The 15,939-nt window shown below is 49.5% G+C and overlaps 1 protein-coding gene and 1 long non-coding RNA gene across 2 annotated transcripts; both read left to right on the forward strand.

Annotated features, from left to right (window-relative positions):
- The first annotated feature begins 7,162 nt into the window (after positions 1 to 7,162).
- Positions 7,163 to 13,298, forward strand: LOC138103946 (uncharacterized protein DKFZp434B061-like). Its single transcript, XM_069002609.1, has 6 exons — positions 7,163 to 7,634; positions 8,310 to 8,663; positions 9,589 to 9,888; positions 10,728 to 10,915; positions 11,947 to 12,046; positions 13,134 to 13,298. The coding sequence occupies exons 1-6, from the start codon at positions 7,163 to 7,165 to the stop codon at positions 13,202 to 13,204; spliced, it is 1,485 nt and encodes a 494-aa protein (XP_068858710.1). The 3' UTR covers positions 13,205 to 13,298.
- A 19-nt stretch (positions 13,299 to 13,317) lies between these two features.
- LOC138103955 (uncharacterized) lies at positions 13,318 to 15,506 on the forward strand. Its single transcript, XR_011147898.1, has 3 exons — positions 13,318 to 13,736; positions 14,085 to 14,198; positions 14,552 to 15,506. It is a non-coding gene; the product is annotated as an uncharacterized lncRNA (long non-coding RNA).
- The last annotated feature ends 433 nt before the right edge of the window (positions 15,507 to 15,939 follow it).

Raw genomic sequence — 15,939 nt, forward strand, 5'->3', positions numbered from 1 at the left:
CTCTGACTTGCAAGCTGAGGTTCGCCTGTTCTTTTTGGACTGATTTCTTGAGGCCAGACACTGAACCTAATCAGTAAGAAAATCAAAACCACAGGGGTAGTTTGGGGAATATTGTAAGTTATTCTGTCACAGTGCTTTCTGCCTAAAAGCTCTGGCCACCATCTGACTGGAGTAGTTACAGGAAACAGAAGCAATCCTACTGTGTCTGTGCACAAAATTCCTTCCCAGGAATATTATGAATGTGTTGTGATGTTGGCTTTTTTTTCATGTTCCTTAATGACAGAAAAACTTTACCTAGGTTCTGCAAGTAATACATGATATAGAATGTCTATTGTTTATGTAGTCAATTTAGAAAAGATAGGCAGAGAAAGCCTTCACATTCCTGGAGTATCTTAGCAGAGAAAGAAGAAGACCCGAACCCAGAGAGAAGAATTTATGGAGGGAGCAGAGACGGAACGGAGCCAAGGAGGAAGATAAGGCTGATGGGATGATACACAGAAACTCCAAAGAATTTATGAATCATGCATGATTGTGGTGAATATGCAATAAGAGATGTACTTTTAAAGAGGATCTTTTGGATGTAGAGGTGTGTGCCTTTGGATCTCTGCCAAAGCACCCGGCCGTAGTGCCCTTTTTGCTGTTGTCTCCTAATTGTCCCTTTTATTAAACTTTCCTTAAAATTTTACTAAGAGCGAACCCCGTTTTTCACATCCCCAAGGCCCGTATCTGTTCCCATAAACAGCAGGAGCTCAGAGGAGATGGCTTGTGCTCCTTTTCACCTGCTTATCTCCACACACCGAAATACCTGAGAATCATGGCTGTATTCCTCGGCAGACAAGGAGCTGTTATTTGGCCGAGTCAGGAGTGACTGTAATACCATAAACAGAAGTGATGTTTCCAGGAAAGTAAGGTACCAATTTTTTTGCTTAAGAGTAAGGGACAGATTCTCTCCACACTAAAATGTCCTTCTTTCTTATTTATTCAGGTGAGAATTGATCTTGTTACCTAGAATGTATGTTTTCCTTTACATTTCAAAAGAAATCTAAACTGTCTTGTGTCAAAGGAGAGACATTATGGAAACAGGATTCTCCACCTTCTTTGGATTTGGTTTGGTGGGGGGGAGGTTGATGTTTGGGGTTTTTTTGTTGTTGTTAGTTTAGTTTAGTTTAGTTTAGTTTAGTTTAGTTTAGTTTAGTTTTGTTTTGTTTTGTTTTGTTTTGTTTTGGCTTGGGGATTTTTGTGGAGATTTTTTGTTTGGTTGGTTAGTTTGTTTTGGTTTGGTTTGCCTGTTTATGGTTTTAGCCTGAGACCTACAGTATACAGAAAGATAAAATCCCTGGCAGGTGCATACCTGGAAAGCAGTTGGATGCATAAGCAGGCAGATTTTTATTCCTAGCTTTAATAGAATAAACCCTGCTTTGTTTCTTCATTTCTTCACTTGAGCCTTTTGCAAATACTTGCATTTTCTTTATCCTAAATACTGACAATGGATGCTTTAATTTCTTTCTTTTCTTTTCATTTGGCTTAGGTCTAGAATGTCTTCAAGTTCCTCTGGTAAGAAGACATTCTTTACTGAAGGACACAGCAAACATATGAGGTGAGTTTTGAGTCTGAGATGTCCAGGTCCCCAGTACTTCCCTTGACATGAGCTGCAAGATACAGGTGGCCAAGTTGATACTCCTGGACAAGAAGAGGGAGATATTTCTTCCATTGCTTGGCAAGAAGCTTTTCCAGCAAGCAGAAGGATGCCGGAGGGCACCTGAACCCCAGGAGCCCTGCAGAATTTGTCTGCCTCTCTCAGCTTGTGTGTCACTGATAAACACACAGGCTCACAGCCACACATCTGGATGAGGAAGAGTCCATACCATGTAAAGTCCAACAGCAGTATTCCAAAATCACTTCTGAGCTACCTTAGCCAGTGACTAAACTACCTGTGACAGCAGCCAGAACAAGATGCAATTATTACTGAAAACTCCCCTTAATCCCAGTTTTGTTCCTTTGCCACAGCCCTCACCAGAGCATTTCACCATGACCTTTAGTCCTCCTGGAGCTACTCAGGTAACAAATGCCATTTCCCCTCGGCACAGTCACAGCCAGCCTGAACGGGCACAGACGATGAGAATTTCTTCCACCTGAGGTAGCTGCGCTCTTAAACGTCCCTGGAGCGCTTCCACTAGCTCAGCTCACTTGAGGGAGGAGAACCATCCTGGCAGACCTGAGCAGCATGTCCAGGAGACAGGGAGACCCAAACCAGGGCATCACAACTTCAGGTTTAACAAGACTTGTGCAGACATCACACAAAGCAGTTCATGCAGATATTCAGTGGAGGCTGCAGAATGTGCAGAGAGATTTTAGTCGGGGGGAGCAGCACTAGAACAACCTGAGATGGTGTTTGCAGACAAACAAACCCAAGGGAGCAAACAGAAAGAGGCAGAAGCTGCTTGTGAAGTTCAGTGAAGAAGCATTTCAGACCAAGTTCATCCTAAAACTGAGGTGCAGTTTCAGGGCAGTTACCATGAATTTTTGCTTTGTGGTTCTGGTTTTTGTATAACAGACTTTATGTTCTCTCTTCTTACCCTCTAAAGTCCAGGGACTAAGGTGGCCCCCTAAGTGTTGGTTTCAAAACCTGTGTTTTGAATTCACTGGACTCAAAAGCGTGGATGCTCTGTACCTGCTGTTGCAGTAAGATTCCCTTTGCCTGATGGGATTCTACCTCCTATGCCAATATTTTTAGTTATGTCAAACTTGGGGTCTAGGTGTTCCTATACTGGGTTAAAACCACATCTGTAAGGAGGAAGAAAGTGATGAAGATTCTCTTCCCCATTCTGTAGCCAAGGAACCCAAGAAATACATGCTAAATTCAATGACTTATTACTTGTTTCCCAGGAATCGTTTGCCAGGAATTTCTCACTTTTATCAGCAATGTAAGTCCAAATCCAGACTCCAGGTAAATTGGTGTCATAGGTTAGCAAGCATAGTCCCGGAAGGGATATCCTTGCTAAGGGGTGCTTACAGCTTCCTCTGGGACCTGATAGAACCTATCAGCTGGCCAGTTTGAATATGGACAATTCTTTAAGCCACTTAAAGTTGTGACCGCCTCTGTGATACACACTTAAGAATAGACAAACTCCCACCTCAGCTCTCTCTCGTTTCCGGCGCTGGGACAGGTGGCTGCAGGCCCCGTGCAGGGGCCAGCAGGCCCGGCCAGGCCCTGCTTGGGCCAGGCCGGGCCGGGCCATGGCCAGCCTGGAGCCATGGGCCTGTTCCAGCCGTGGAACCGCCCCCTCCCTGCCTTGCCGTGGGCGGCCAGAGAGGCTCGGAACCCCCCCCCTCCACTGCGGCCGAGATTCAGCAAAGCGGCACCTCTGTCCGGCAGAGGTCAGGTGACCAACTGCGATAAGCCACATTCCAGCTGTAAGGCCGAGGTGAGATTAACCCTTTTATTGCTGTGAAGAGCTGAAAACCTGAGGGAAGAGAGAGAGGAGATGCTTAAAGCTGAAAGTCTGTTGTGAAGCTATGATATATCAGAGTATCCTGTTGTAATTTCATGAAGATATGGGGGGTGGAGTGTTCAACTCATAAGCAGAAGCACCTGCACTGAGATAAGCAGATGCTGACGCAGCTGTAATTTCATGAGAAGTTTGGACAGAGAGAGATGAACCAGATGAACCAGATGAGGACTTTTTGCTCCAAAGAGGAAAGGAGAAAAACCTCAATTCCTAGAGATGCTTCCAGAGATAGTTTTAAAGATGAAGATGACCCTTTGCTCCCAGGGAAGGAGAAGGGCCTCTGTTTTTCTTTGTTTCTGAACAGCTCAACCTTAAAATTGTACCCCAGAAAACTTTCAAGAGTGGACCCTCGAAAGCAGTTGCGGGAAAAGCTGCAAGTCGGGGGGAAGGGACTCACATCGCAAGCAGAGAGACTCCTCTTCCTAAATGGACTGAACAATATTTGGAAGTGGGTGGCTGTCTCGGTGTGATACTGTTTTCATAGCATGAGCAAAAAGAGACTTCTCTTTCTAAATGGACTGAACCAGGTTATTATGGAAGTGGTAAACAGACTGAACATCTTAAGGGTTGTCTTTACATTGTCAGTGGGAGACGGGAGGAAGGTGGGGGGAGGAGGAGAGTTCTAAAGGTGGTATAATTTTTTTTCTTTTCTTCTTTTAGGTCTGTTAATAAACTTCTTTATATTCATTCAAGTTGGTGCCTGCTTTGCATTTCTCCTAATTCTTATCTCACAGAAGATAAACAGCAATGAGTATTTTAGACCAAACCACTACACTAAATTGGTGTTTCTGCCCGGTTACAAACCCAACCCGCGACAATTGGTCAGAAAAACAGACATTTATTTCTTCACCTTCTACTCTTCATGGTGCTGTGGTTAGACCAAGTAACCTACAACACTGGCAGGAACAGCCTTTGCCACAAGTACGGTATAGAAGTAAACAGCAAAGGATGGGTTCAGGACCAGCAGTTAGTTCCCAGAAGATCAGGAACAGCTTGGGTGCTGCATGCCCACCATGTCTGCATCACCTTAAGGGACATTGCTATTGCAGGTGTTGGAGGAAAAACTGTCTGAGCATCTGAGATGGAAAGGTGAAGGCAGTGACACAGCTGTGGGCCAATCAGAAAGTGAAAATTGTGTCTTCCTACGCTGCAAGGAGATCCTACATGCTAGCAGAAGAGCACAAAGGACAGTTTCACCTGAAACACACACTAATGTATTGCAGATATACTGAAAACATTAATAATTTCTAACAGCTTCTCAAAAATAAGTCAGTATAGACTGTTCAAATGTTGCCCTGTTGCACATAATACCAGGGGACTAGTGAAAAAATATATTTACATAAGGCATATTTCGCTTTCAGAACTGACTACTCTTTAACTTGGAACTGGTAAGTATTCACCAGTAGGAAAACCATGAAAACTGCATTTTCAAAGTGGTAAAAATTGTGATTCAAAAGCTACAGTGCCATGTAGGGAAAAAGGAAAGACACGGAACAGCAATAATACTTAAAGTGATCAGGCCTGCACCCTGAGTTATGTTCTCTACAAATTATTTTTACAGGGGCAAGGAGTAATTTTTAGAAAAAAATCTTAATCTAAAATCATATACCACAGTTTTAAGGATTTTTCTTTCCTAAAACTTAATAACCTTTTCTGTTGTAAATTTTTAAGCCAATTTTTGGCCCAAACACTGAAATGTTATACCCATGATTTGCCTTGTGGTGTTTGTAACTGACATTAAATTCTACCAGTAGGGTAGAAAATTGGGGAAGAGTCATGCTGCCAGACACAAGATAAGCACACTTCTTCTCAAGTTTCAGCATCCTCAAAACACAGCTAAGGGTAACTTCTCATTCTTAGCCACAGAGTACTGTGGAAAAGTCAATGCAACCATAACCATACTACAGGGGTGACTAAACTTTCCGATGGACAATCCGCTCTTCAGCCACCTGCTTCCTCATCTCCAGTAGGGCACCGGTCCAGTGATCGTGTGTTTCTCATAACTCACAGAGAGTACAGAGGAGATCTTCAAAGAGGCTTTTCTGGATGAAGCAGCACATAGACAAATGTGTGGGAAATAAGGGCCACGAAACATGGGGAAAGATGTCCCTTCTCTTCTGAGCTCCTGTCTTCTCCTTTTTGCCTATTCCTTAGAAATGTTGTTGCAATTCAGTCGCTGGGATAATTTTTACAAGAGTTGTTACACTGCGTTTAAAGAAAGACAAACCCCATCCCACCGAGGTGGATCATTCATAATTCAGGTACCGTTTAAAGATATTTAAGAGGAATTGGGAAGAGATTTTCTAGGTAGTGGGTTTCAATTTTTCTGAGAAAGCCAGCACACAGAGGAAGAGATGACAGGGCATCTTTAAACCACTCAGTGCAAAAGACTATTCCAGAATGTGATGAGACCAACTCTCCTTGGGTCAGCATGTCACCCACAGAGCAGGGACTGAAGTGACAGGGCAGGGCTCCTCACAAAGGGACCTGGAAGGAGGGCAAGAGAAGGCAGTGTTAGCTGGAACTCAAGACAAAGCTGGATGTAAGGAGAGCATCTGCTCTGTGTGTGGGATGAGCTTATGCCATAGCACCAAACATACTCACATGAGCCCTCAGGGTTAAACGATGCAAAGACAGTAAAAAAAAAAAAGGCAGAAATTTAAAAAGAGGGGGAAAATAAGTCTGTTTTTCCCCAGCTATGACTGAAAAGTGTTTCCAGTTCAAGAGTCAAGAGAGAATTTAAAATAGAAAGAACAAGTGACACTAAGCACAGATCTTTGCAAGATCTCCCTTTTCAGTCTCCATTGAAAAGACTTGGCTACAGGAGGGATTTTGCATTGGAACTCGCCCCAAAATGGGGAAAATAAAGAAGAGAAGAGGTGATTCCTGAGGAAAGAAAAAGGCAAAACATCTTGCTGAAGACACCAGCGTGAGTTCACTACAACTGTAGGCCATTAAGCCCTTGGGGAAAGCAACATCCTTCCACGGGGCAGGATTTTAACTTTGATGGCAACGCTGACAAAATTGCTGCCCCTTCCTGTTGCCGCTTCTGATTCCAAAGAATGAGAAATGTGCCAAATCTGCTGAAGACAGGCAGAGACAGTGAGAAAGAACCAGCCAGCTGGCTGGAAAAGAGGCAAAAAGAATGTCCTCAAGTCTCTCCTGGTCATCATTTCCCCTTGTCCCATTTGACCCGTGTGCTTTGAAGTGGAGAACTCTGTTTGCAACCCCAACCTAAACAGTGAAGCTACTCAGTCGAAGACCTTTTTCCTCCCTTCAGCTATGCTGAACACAGAGCGGTTTTGCTTTCCCTGGACAAAGAGGAACCCGAGTTTCCCACGGGACTCCTCCGTTTGGACCCCTCTCCGAAAGTTCCTCTCTGCGCATGCCTCGGTGGTTTGGGGTTGTGCTGCACGCCAAGGCCAGAAGGCCGATGCCACGCAGAGAAAGAAAGGCTTTGCCCCGCTCCGGTCCGTGCCGCGCCCGGGCAGCGCCCCGGGAGCCGCCCCGCCCGCGCTGTGCCCGCAGCCCCGGCTTTGTGCCGCTCGTTCCCGCGCGGGGCCGAGCGCAGCGCCCCCCTCAGGCCGCGCGCCGCCGGTGCAGCCGCGGCCGTTGCGCTGCGGCCGTTGCGGCGCCAGTGGGCGACAGGCGCGATGGCCGAGCTGCCGCTGCCCGCCGGGCTCGACGCCCGCACCTTCCCCGCCAAGCTGTGGCGCCTGGCGAACAGCCCCCGCGTCCGCTCCGTGCGCTGGGACAGCCAGGGCCAGGGGCTGCTCATCGACCGCGCCCTCTTTGAGCAGGAGCTGCTCAGCCCGGCCGGCCCCCACGGGGCGGGCCGAGAGGGGGCGGCCATGTCCCCGGACGCCTTCAAAGCCACGCGGTTCCGCAGCTTCCTTTGCCAGCTGAGCCGCTACGGCTTCCATGAGGCGGCGGGCCGCGTTGGCGCGGCTGTGCCGGGCGATGCCGGGGCCATGGTCCACTTCAGGAACCCCAACTTTCGCCGCGACCGCCCCCACCTCCTCCTCTGCATCAGGCGCTGCACCAGAGCCAAGAGGCAGCGACCTGCGGCCGGGCGGGAGGAGCGCAGGCGCCCGCGCAGCCGCTTCCAGGAGCCCCGCAGGGCCGGTGAGACGGGGTGGGAGCTGCGGGCACGGAGGCTGGCGTGGGCTTTGGCCGCGGGCCCTGCCCGTGCTGGGGCCGCTCAGCGCGGCTGGCCCGGGCGGCACAGGGGCTGTCCTTGGGCAAGGCAGCTGCGCCGGCAGGGCCCGGGAGCGGTGCCGGCTGTGCCGCGCTGCCGGGGCTGCGGGACGGTCCCGCCGGGGCTGCGCTCACAGCAAACACCCTGGCCCGCTGGGCCTGCAGCTGGCGCAGCCCTGCGCCGTGGCTGGCGCTGCTCCTTGCCCGGCCCTGGGATGCCTGGGGAGCTCTCCGTAAGTGCGTGTGAGTGCCGAGGGCTCGGTCGCGGTCAGGGCCAGCTGGAGGGAGCATCCTGTCCCTTTGGAGCAGAGGGGAAAGACCTGGCAGTTGGCTTTGTGGCTGTTGTCTCCTGCCAGGGAATTGCAGCGGGACAGTTTTCCCAGACGGTTGAACGAGCAGGGGAGTGCTAAATTGACAAGGAATTGGTGTTCGCAAAGGCCCAGAACATGTGGGGATTTTTTTCTTTGTCACCCTGCTTGGGACGATAGGAGCTTTTGTCTTCCCTGATAGAAGTACAGTTGCTGCCAAGGAAAACATACCTGAGGACCAATAGTGACGCAGGCTTCCCTTTGCTTCCTTTCTTCTTCCCTCACTGCTCCACAGCTCCCTCGCGCCAGAACCTCGCTGCTGCCTCACCTGAGGGTTCAGAGCTGCCTCCAGGCCCTTCCAGGCGAAGTGCAGGTGCTCAGGAGTCAGGGGCTTCCCCAGCACCTCCCAAGAAAGTGTCTGCAACCTCCAGACTTCCAGGGGCTTCATCAGAGGAACCATCAATCGCCCTCATTCGCAAATTTCATCTGCGTAAGCTCACCGTTCCGCTGGTTCGCGTGGACCTGAAACGCCGCCCTGAGCTCATGGTTCGCCTGGTTTGCATCGACCATCAAGCCACTTCCAGGGCCCTTTGCGAGAGCAGCAGCTGCACGTCCTCAGAGCAGCACACTCCAGCCCGCAGCCCATCAGGTAGGGAAAGAGTTTCTACCCTTGCTTTTCAGACAGGTCCTGGAAAGCGACCGTTTGAAGTATTTTCCCGCAGTGCTCTGCCATGGGTAGATCTCAGGTGAGAAGCAGGTAGAAAGTGTCAAGTCGCCTAGCAAGAGGGACCTTGAATGCAAAAGAATGCTCTGTCTGCTTTTCCTGTCCTTCCTCCGCATATGGAGCCTCTCCTGGGCATTTTCCAGACAGCCTCTGTGCTGAGGTGCAAGGGCAAGGCGAAAAGCATTGCCTGACAAGTGGTCAGTGTTGGGTGAACTCCCCTCTTTCATTGATTGAAGCCAAACTAGGATGGTGATAGGATATTGCAGAGCTTACAGATTGTCTCTCTCCTGCAAAGAATGCTGTTACATTTCAGTGAGCTCTGTGTGCCCCAGAACAGTTGCAGCTGCAGAATACGGCCTCACGCACAAGGTTGTTTTTAGAATAAAGTCACAGTTTAATTTCGGTGTGTGTTTCTGAAGATTTCAGCTCTTCCTGGGTGCATCCACTTGCTGTGGTCCAGCATGATGAGAAACTTAAGCAGCCCAATCCAAAAGCTGCTGGCGAGATAGGATTTGTGGTTATACTTTGTGATTATATTAAGTTTTGTGTCCCTTTGGAGCAGAGGGGAAAGGACCTGGCAGTTGGGTTTGTGGCAGTTGCCTCCTGCCAGGGGATTGCAGCGGCACAGTTTTTTCAGTGGTTGAATGAATAGGGGAGAGCTAACTAGAATTGGTTGTTGCAAAGGCCCAGAACACGTGGGGATGTTTTCCTTTGTCACCCTGCTTGGGAGGATGGGAGCTTTTGCCTTTCCTGATAGAAGTACAGTTGCTGCCAAGGGAAACGCACCCAAAGACCATTAATGACCCAGCCTTCCCTTTGCTTCCTTTCTTCTTCCCTCTCTGCTCCACAGCTCCCTCGTGCCAGAACCTCGCTGCTGCCTCACCTGTGGTTTCAGAGCTGCCTCCAGGCCCTTCCAGTACAAGTGCCGGTGCTCAGGAGCGTGAGGCTTCCCCAGCACCTCCCAAGAAAGTGTTTGTCACCTCCGAACTTCTTGGGGTGTCATCAGAGGAGCCAGGCAAGCGCCAAGTTCAACGCCAGCCTGAGCTCATCATTCCACCGGTTCCTGGAGACCATCAGGGCACTTCTGTGGCTCTTCTGGAGAGCAGCAGCTGCACTTCAGAGCAGCACACCCCAGCCTACAGCCCATCAGGTAGGGAAAGAGTTTCTACCCTTGCTTTTCAGAAAGCTCATGGAAAGCGACCGTTTGAAGTGTTTTTGCACAGGGCTCTGTCATGTGTACATCTCAAGTGTGAATGCGGTAGAAAGTGTCAGGTGTGCTAGGAAGCAGGACTGTGAAAACAAAACCAATCTCTGTCTGCTTTTCCTGGCCTTGCTGCAGATTTGGAGGGTGTTCTGGGCATTTTCCAGACAGCCTCTCTGTAGGGGTGAAAAATTTGTCCACAACTACTCAGTGTCAGGTGAACTTCCATCTTTCTTGGAATGAAGCCCAACTAGGATGCTGATAGGATATTGCAGAGCTTACAGACTGTCTCTCCTGCAAAGAAGGCTATTAAATTTCAGTGGGCTCTGTGTGTCCCCAGAACTGCTGCAGCTGCAGAATACGGCCTCACCCCCAAGGTTGCTTTTTACGATACAATCAAAGCTGAATTTTAGCACGTGTGTCTGCAGATCTGGGCTCTTCCTGGGTGAATCCACTTTCTGTGGTCGGTTGTGATGAGAAACTCAGAAGCAGCCAAATGCAAAAGCTGCTGGGGAGATAGAAAAGACTGGGATTATAAAGTGTTAGTGTGTGTGTGTGTGTGTGTAGATCAATTTTACAGTCCATCCTTTAATATACACACTCAACAATTAGATGAAATACTTTTTAAGAGGAAGAAATCAGTGTTCCAGTCCCCTGGGAAGTTGGAATACATTTCTGGAATTGAGTTTGCTGTGTGCTTCCTGTGATGTTTGCTGCAAGGCAGCAGTAGAGCTCTGCATCCCAAAGCCACATTCTGGAGCCTGACCAATGTGTTTGGATTCCTGCAGCCACACCAGGCCATCCAGCCCCCAGTGCTCCAGCTGGCTGTGCTGGCTGGGCAGCATGGACAGCCTCCAGCTGGGCATGGAATAGTCCTGGGGAAGAGGAATTGCCACCGCTGGATCTGGACCTTGTGCTTGAGACGCTGGAGGAGATGCTTTTGTCCTCCCTGCCTGAGAGGTCTCCCTTGGCTCAGGTAACTCCATTGGACAGGGATGAAAGGGGCTGGACTGAGAGCTGTGAATGTTGTTGCATGGCTGAGAAGGAAAGGCTTCTTGAGCTCAGCTGTGAATGGACAGGGGAGGATTTGCTTGGCAAAGCAAGATCTCCAAAAGAAGAGGGAATGAGAAGGGGGATAGCCCTTAGTGAGGATGAGAGGTGTTGGCCAAGTTTGAGTGCTCCTTTTGCTGGGAAGAATTCCTGGTGCAGGGGCATTTGTGGTGAGGAAGTGGAAGCTTTGAAGGTTCTAAGAGGCTTTGTGTGATGGGACAGAAGAGAAGAGTGTGGGGAGAATTGCCACTGAAGGCAAAGGGTCCCGTGCAGGGAGGGGCATGCGAGAGGTGCCTCCCTGACAGCAGCAGCAGCAGTGGGCTCTGCCTGTTTTGGGTGGGAAGGCCAAGGCAAAGCAAGGGCTGGGCTGCAGCTGCTGCTGCTGCTGTGTGAGCCGTGCCGAGCGTGCAGGCGCTGCCAGAGCCGTGCTTGGGGATGGGCTGGAGCTGCAGCTTTCTGCTCCTCTCAGTAACCTGGTGCCTCCTGTCCTGCTTCTGTCTGGGAAATCCTCAGCTGGGCAAGCTTGCCAGTCTTGCTCTCCGTGTTCCAGAGCTCAAGCACCTTCCTCTTGGGCATCTCTGTGGGAAGAGATGTGTGCTCCCATGCAGTCCCTGTAAAGCTGCTGCCTGGATGAGCCTGTTCTGCTCAGGGCTTTGGAGGGAGGAGCACACCCCTGTGCCAGGAGCTGGCAGGACTCCTTTCTCAGTGCCCACTCCATGTGTTCATTGTCACTCCCCACGTTCAACGTTGTCAGCTGGGACAGCTTTTGGGCTGTGTTTGAGAAGTCAATCTTCTGGACTGTTGAAGGCCTTTTGTCTTCTGTAATCTCACCCACAGCAGTTTTCAAAAGCATTTTCTTCCTTAAGAGAAGGAAATGTTGCAGGCTCTGAGCTATGGTGTCCCTGCAGAAAATAGTGAGTGATCTTTGGGTTTCTTTCTTTCTGGTTTTCTTTTCAGGACAATTCAGGAGGGGAGGCTGTGAGGAAGGCTGCAGCAGAGGGAGCTTTGACTGGCACCGAGAGCTGCAGGAACAGTTCCCTGGAACCCGAGGAGCCTGGTAAGGAGAGAGCCCACACTGCTTTAGAGAGCTCTGAGGTGGCTGCTCTGAGCCTGCCTCTGGCAGGAAGGGAGATGACAAGAGTTGAGTTCTTGTCTGCAGGGTTGGTGCTTCCTGGTGCCTTTAGGTCAAATCCTGCCCTGGCACAGCTTCCCCGAGCCCTGCCCTCCACGCTTCTCCAGAGGCACTGACACCGAGTGCTGTGCTGTGGCCAGAGAGCAGTGAATAAACCCAGCCTGTGGGAGTTGTGTCACCAACCTGGCTGTCCCAATTCTGTCCTGAAGTCCATGGATGAATTTGCTGCAGGGTGACAGTGCTCTGGAGGCAACACTGAGGGACTCTTGAATCAAGAGAGCAAAGCCCCAGCAAGAAGTCAGTGTAGAAGTCTGAGCTTTTTGTCTCAGAGCATTAAATCAATGTAGTACCAGTCTGCTGATAGCTCTAGTGAGACACATTAAAAATACAAGCAGCAGAGGCCAAACAAATAATAAATCACAAGGATTTATGATTTGGAAAGGAGAAACTTAAATTACCCCAGATTAGCGAGAAGTAATAGGAGAGAGGGAGCACCTTGGATCTGCATGCTTGAGCAAAGCTGGTGCTGCCTGCAGGCCTCGTGGGGAGCTCTTTCCCTCCCAGCTCTTCCTGCCAGAGCTGATGGTTGTGTTGGAGGAGCTGTTGCTCACTGCAGAGGGCACTTTGTAGATGGCAGGGAACGGTGCTGGTTCGTAACTCAGCTCACAGCACCCGTCAGCTTCAGCCATTTCAGTGAGGACTGAGGTGTCTCTGTCAGCACAGAGAAAGAGCAAGGCTGGGCTTCTGTGTGGGAGCTGGGACTGTCTGTGCTTCAAGCTCTCGTGGGTGCCATTTGCACTGCGAGTGCTGAGGCTTTACTGGGATACTTCAAACCTTTGGAGGTTTTGAAAACTCGGAATGCTCCCTGCTCTTTAAAGAGCAGGCCTGAAATTCCCAAGTGAGAGTCTGCCTTTCGGGCCATCTTTTGCAGTCTTTGATAGAAGGACAATTACTTCCAAAGGGAAAGATGCATGGAGACCAATATTGACTCAGTGTTCCCTTTGCTTCCCAGATATCCATCTGATCTACCTCTCCAGGAGGGCTGCCTTGCGTGGGGAGAAGAGACCGAGGGAGAGCCTGTGACCATCTGACAGGTGCAATCCGTCTGTTTATAGATAGCTTTATAGATTTCCATAGTTAGATTAATATATAATGTAGTTACATTTTTAGATTTACAGAGCTGTGCATATATGTGCTTATATTTATAGATCTGTATAGTTAAATTTGTATCTGTAGCTATATAGATGATAAAATTATATTTATGTCGATGTATTTACATTTTTAGATGTGCATATCTACATTTATAAACATGTAGAGTAATATACATACATATATAGAGTTTTATTTATAAATGTGCATAGTTATTTAGCTAGAGGTAAATGGATGTTTAGATCCATAGATTGATGTTTATATAGGCCTAGACCTGCATTTTAAGCTTTTTCCTGCCTCGGCTGCCTTTTTCATCTCGTCTTTCCCCCTCTGTCCCCTCTTCTGGTGCTGGGTCCGAGCTGGCGGCTGGGCCGGGCAGAGCAGCAGCTGCAGCCCCGGTGTCCCTGGAGTGGTGGGAGCTGCCGGCGGCCGCAGGCACTGTGCCCTGAGGAGCTGCTGGAGGGCGGTGAGCCAGAGGGGCTGGGGAGAGGTGACACTGAAGGGACGGTGACGTTGAGGTGCTGGTGGGGCTGAGGGGTGTGGGGGAGCAGAGGGCAGTGGTGGCACTGAGGTGAAAGGGAAGTGGCACAGGCTGAGGGGGGTGCCAGGTCTAAGGGGATGGGATGGGTCAGAAGGGACTGAGAGGCTGGAGAGGACTGTGAGGGGCTGAAGGAACTGGGAGGGGACTGGGGGTTTGCTGAGGGCATGGCAGGGCTGAGGGGATGGAGGGGGCCAGCAGGGAGCACAGAGGGGTCTGGGCCTGTGGCTCTGCCAGGCTGTGGAACCAATTCCAGAGCCTCCACTTTTGCCACAGCTGCCCTGAAGTCGTTGAGAAGAGCCGGAGAGTGACGGGAGCCAGCAGGGAGAAGCTGAAGGCCGCCAGCAAGAGCAGCGAACGGGGACCTGCTGCTGCCGCCCGAGAGCCTGGGTGAGGCCCCAGGGCCGCTGAGGCAGGGTGGGCGTGAGGCTGGCGTGGGCTTTGGCCGCGGGCCCTGCCCGTGCTGGGGCCGCTCAGCGCGGCTGCCCCGGGCAGCACAGGGGCTGTCCTTGGGCAAGGCAGCTGTGCCGGCAGGGCCCGGGAGCGGTGCCGGCTGTGCCGCGCTGCCGGGGCTGCGGGACGGTCCCGCCGGGGCTGCGCTCGCCACAGCCTGGCCCGCTGGGCCTGGTTTTTCTTTCTAAGCCTCCTGGGGAGGCTCTGAGATTTCCTCTTCCCCGATGGAAGTGCAGCTGCTGCCAAGGGAAACGTCCCAATCCTGACTTAGTGTTCCCTTTGCTTCCCAGATGTCCCATCTGCTGTCCCCGTCCAGGAGAGCTGCTCTGCACGGGAGGAAGCGACAGAGGGAGAGGCTTTGAAGATGGGGCAGCTGGAATCCCTCTGCTTGTAGTTCTGCTTATAGATGAATGGACTTGCACGTAGAGCATGATAATTATATTGATATTTATGTATGTGCTATTTGCATAGGTATATTTCTATGTGTATGTTGTTACATGAATGGATGTAGTATATACATATGGATGTGTAGCTATATACATACATGTTTCTCGTTACATACATGTGTATATATGTATCTAAGTATATACGGATGTTGTTATGTCTCTGTCAAGTTCTATTTCCTGTCTATACATTTGTCTAGGTATCTATTTCTAGTGATGTTCTTGTAGGTATTTGGCTCTTTAAATAGGTACCTTGGTATTCGTATTGGTATATATGTCTGGTTTTATAGTTTTGTATGCATATTGATCTATTTCTGTAATTATATTTACATGTGTTGAGATGTTTAGCTGTATATTTGTATAGATGCAGTTGTTTTATCTATCTATTTATATATGTATTGTAGGTAATATGAGTATTTATATTTACATCTGTGTATTGTGGTGGTTCTAGATATGTATTTAGTTCTATTTAAATATAGATGGAGTTGTACAGTTGCGTAATTCTATTTATTCAGTTCTTGCTATAGGGCTATTTAGGGAGAGATCTTGATATTTTTCTGTTTCTATATGGGCTGTACAGTTATAGTAACATGGAATAAATTAAGTTGTTAAACTTCAGTTGATCTTTGTGTATAGTGAGTTGTTGTAGAGGTTGGCAATAAATTAGTTTTTGTTTCTGGAAGTTGATGTTTGTATATTTTGACGTAGCATTGTTGTAATAATCAAATAAATGACTGTTTTGTACCTTAACTGAGATCTGTACAGTTATCTATTGTCAGCAGGGATGTAGCAATTTGTAATAAATTACATTTTTCAACTGAAATTGATTCTCATGTGTTTGTAGATCAGCGGTGTGGCTGCAGCAACCGGCAATAAATGACATTTGTCAGCTGAGAGGAGTGTTCTGTGATTTGTGCTCTCCAAAGCAATGGGCAGATGTAGACGTGAAGACGCTGGAGGATTTTGGCCATGAAAATCCCCAGCCGTGCCCAGCAGATCCCCCAGCTGCAGCCAGGCTGGGCAAGGGAACGGCACATTTGGGCTGCCAGCAGAGCCACACATTGGCTACAGACTCGCTGCAGAGGCCTGCTGAGCAAACGGGACTCCCCTGAGCGTAGAACTGCAGCCAGGAGCCACCCGGGGAGGAGAAATCCACCCCCGTCCCACCGGGAGCTCTTTAGGGAGCGCTCCAAGTGTCCCTCTGAAGGTCATCCTGGAGAGCAGCAGCAACCTGG

Source organism: Aphelocoma coerulescens, assembly GCF_041296385.1.
Source record: "Aphelocoma coerulescens isolate FSJ_1873_10779 chromosome Z unlocalized genomic scaffold, UR_Acoe_1.0 ChrZ_unloc_scaf_1, whole genome shotgun sequence".
Lineage (NCBI taxonomy): Eukaryota > Metazoa > Chordata > Aves > Passeriformes > Corvidae > Aphelocoma > Aphelocoma coerulescens.

What these genes read in the sequence shown, in the direction of transcription:
- LOC138103946 (XM_069002609.1), top strand. Translation starts at nt 7,163, where the DNA reads ATGGCCGAGCTGCCGCTGCCCGCCGGGCTCGACGCCCGCACCTTCCCC. An exon ending in CCCAGCCTACAGCCCATCAG is followed by an intron (nt 9,889 to 10,727) that starts GTAGGGAAAGAG and finishes GGATTCCTGCAG; the next exon opens with CCACACCAGGCCATCCAGCC. An exon ending in AGAGGTCTCCCTTGGCTCAG is followed by an intron (nt 10,916 to 11,946) that starts GTAACTCCATTG and finishes TTTTCTTTTCAG; the next exon opens with GACAATTCAGGAGGGGAGGC.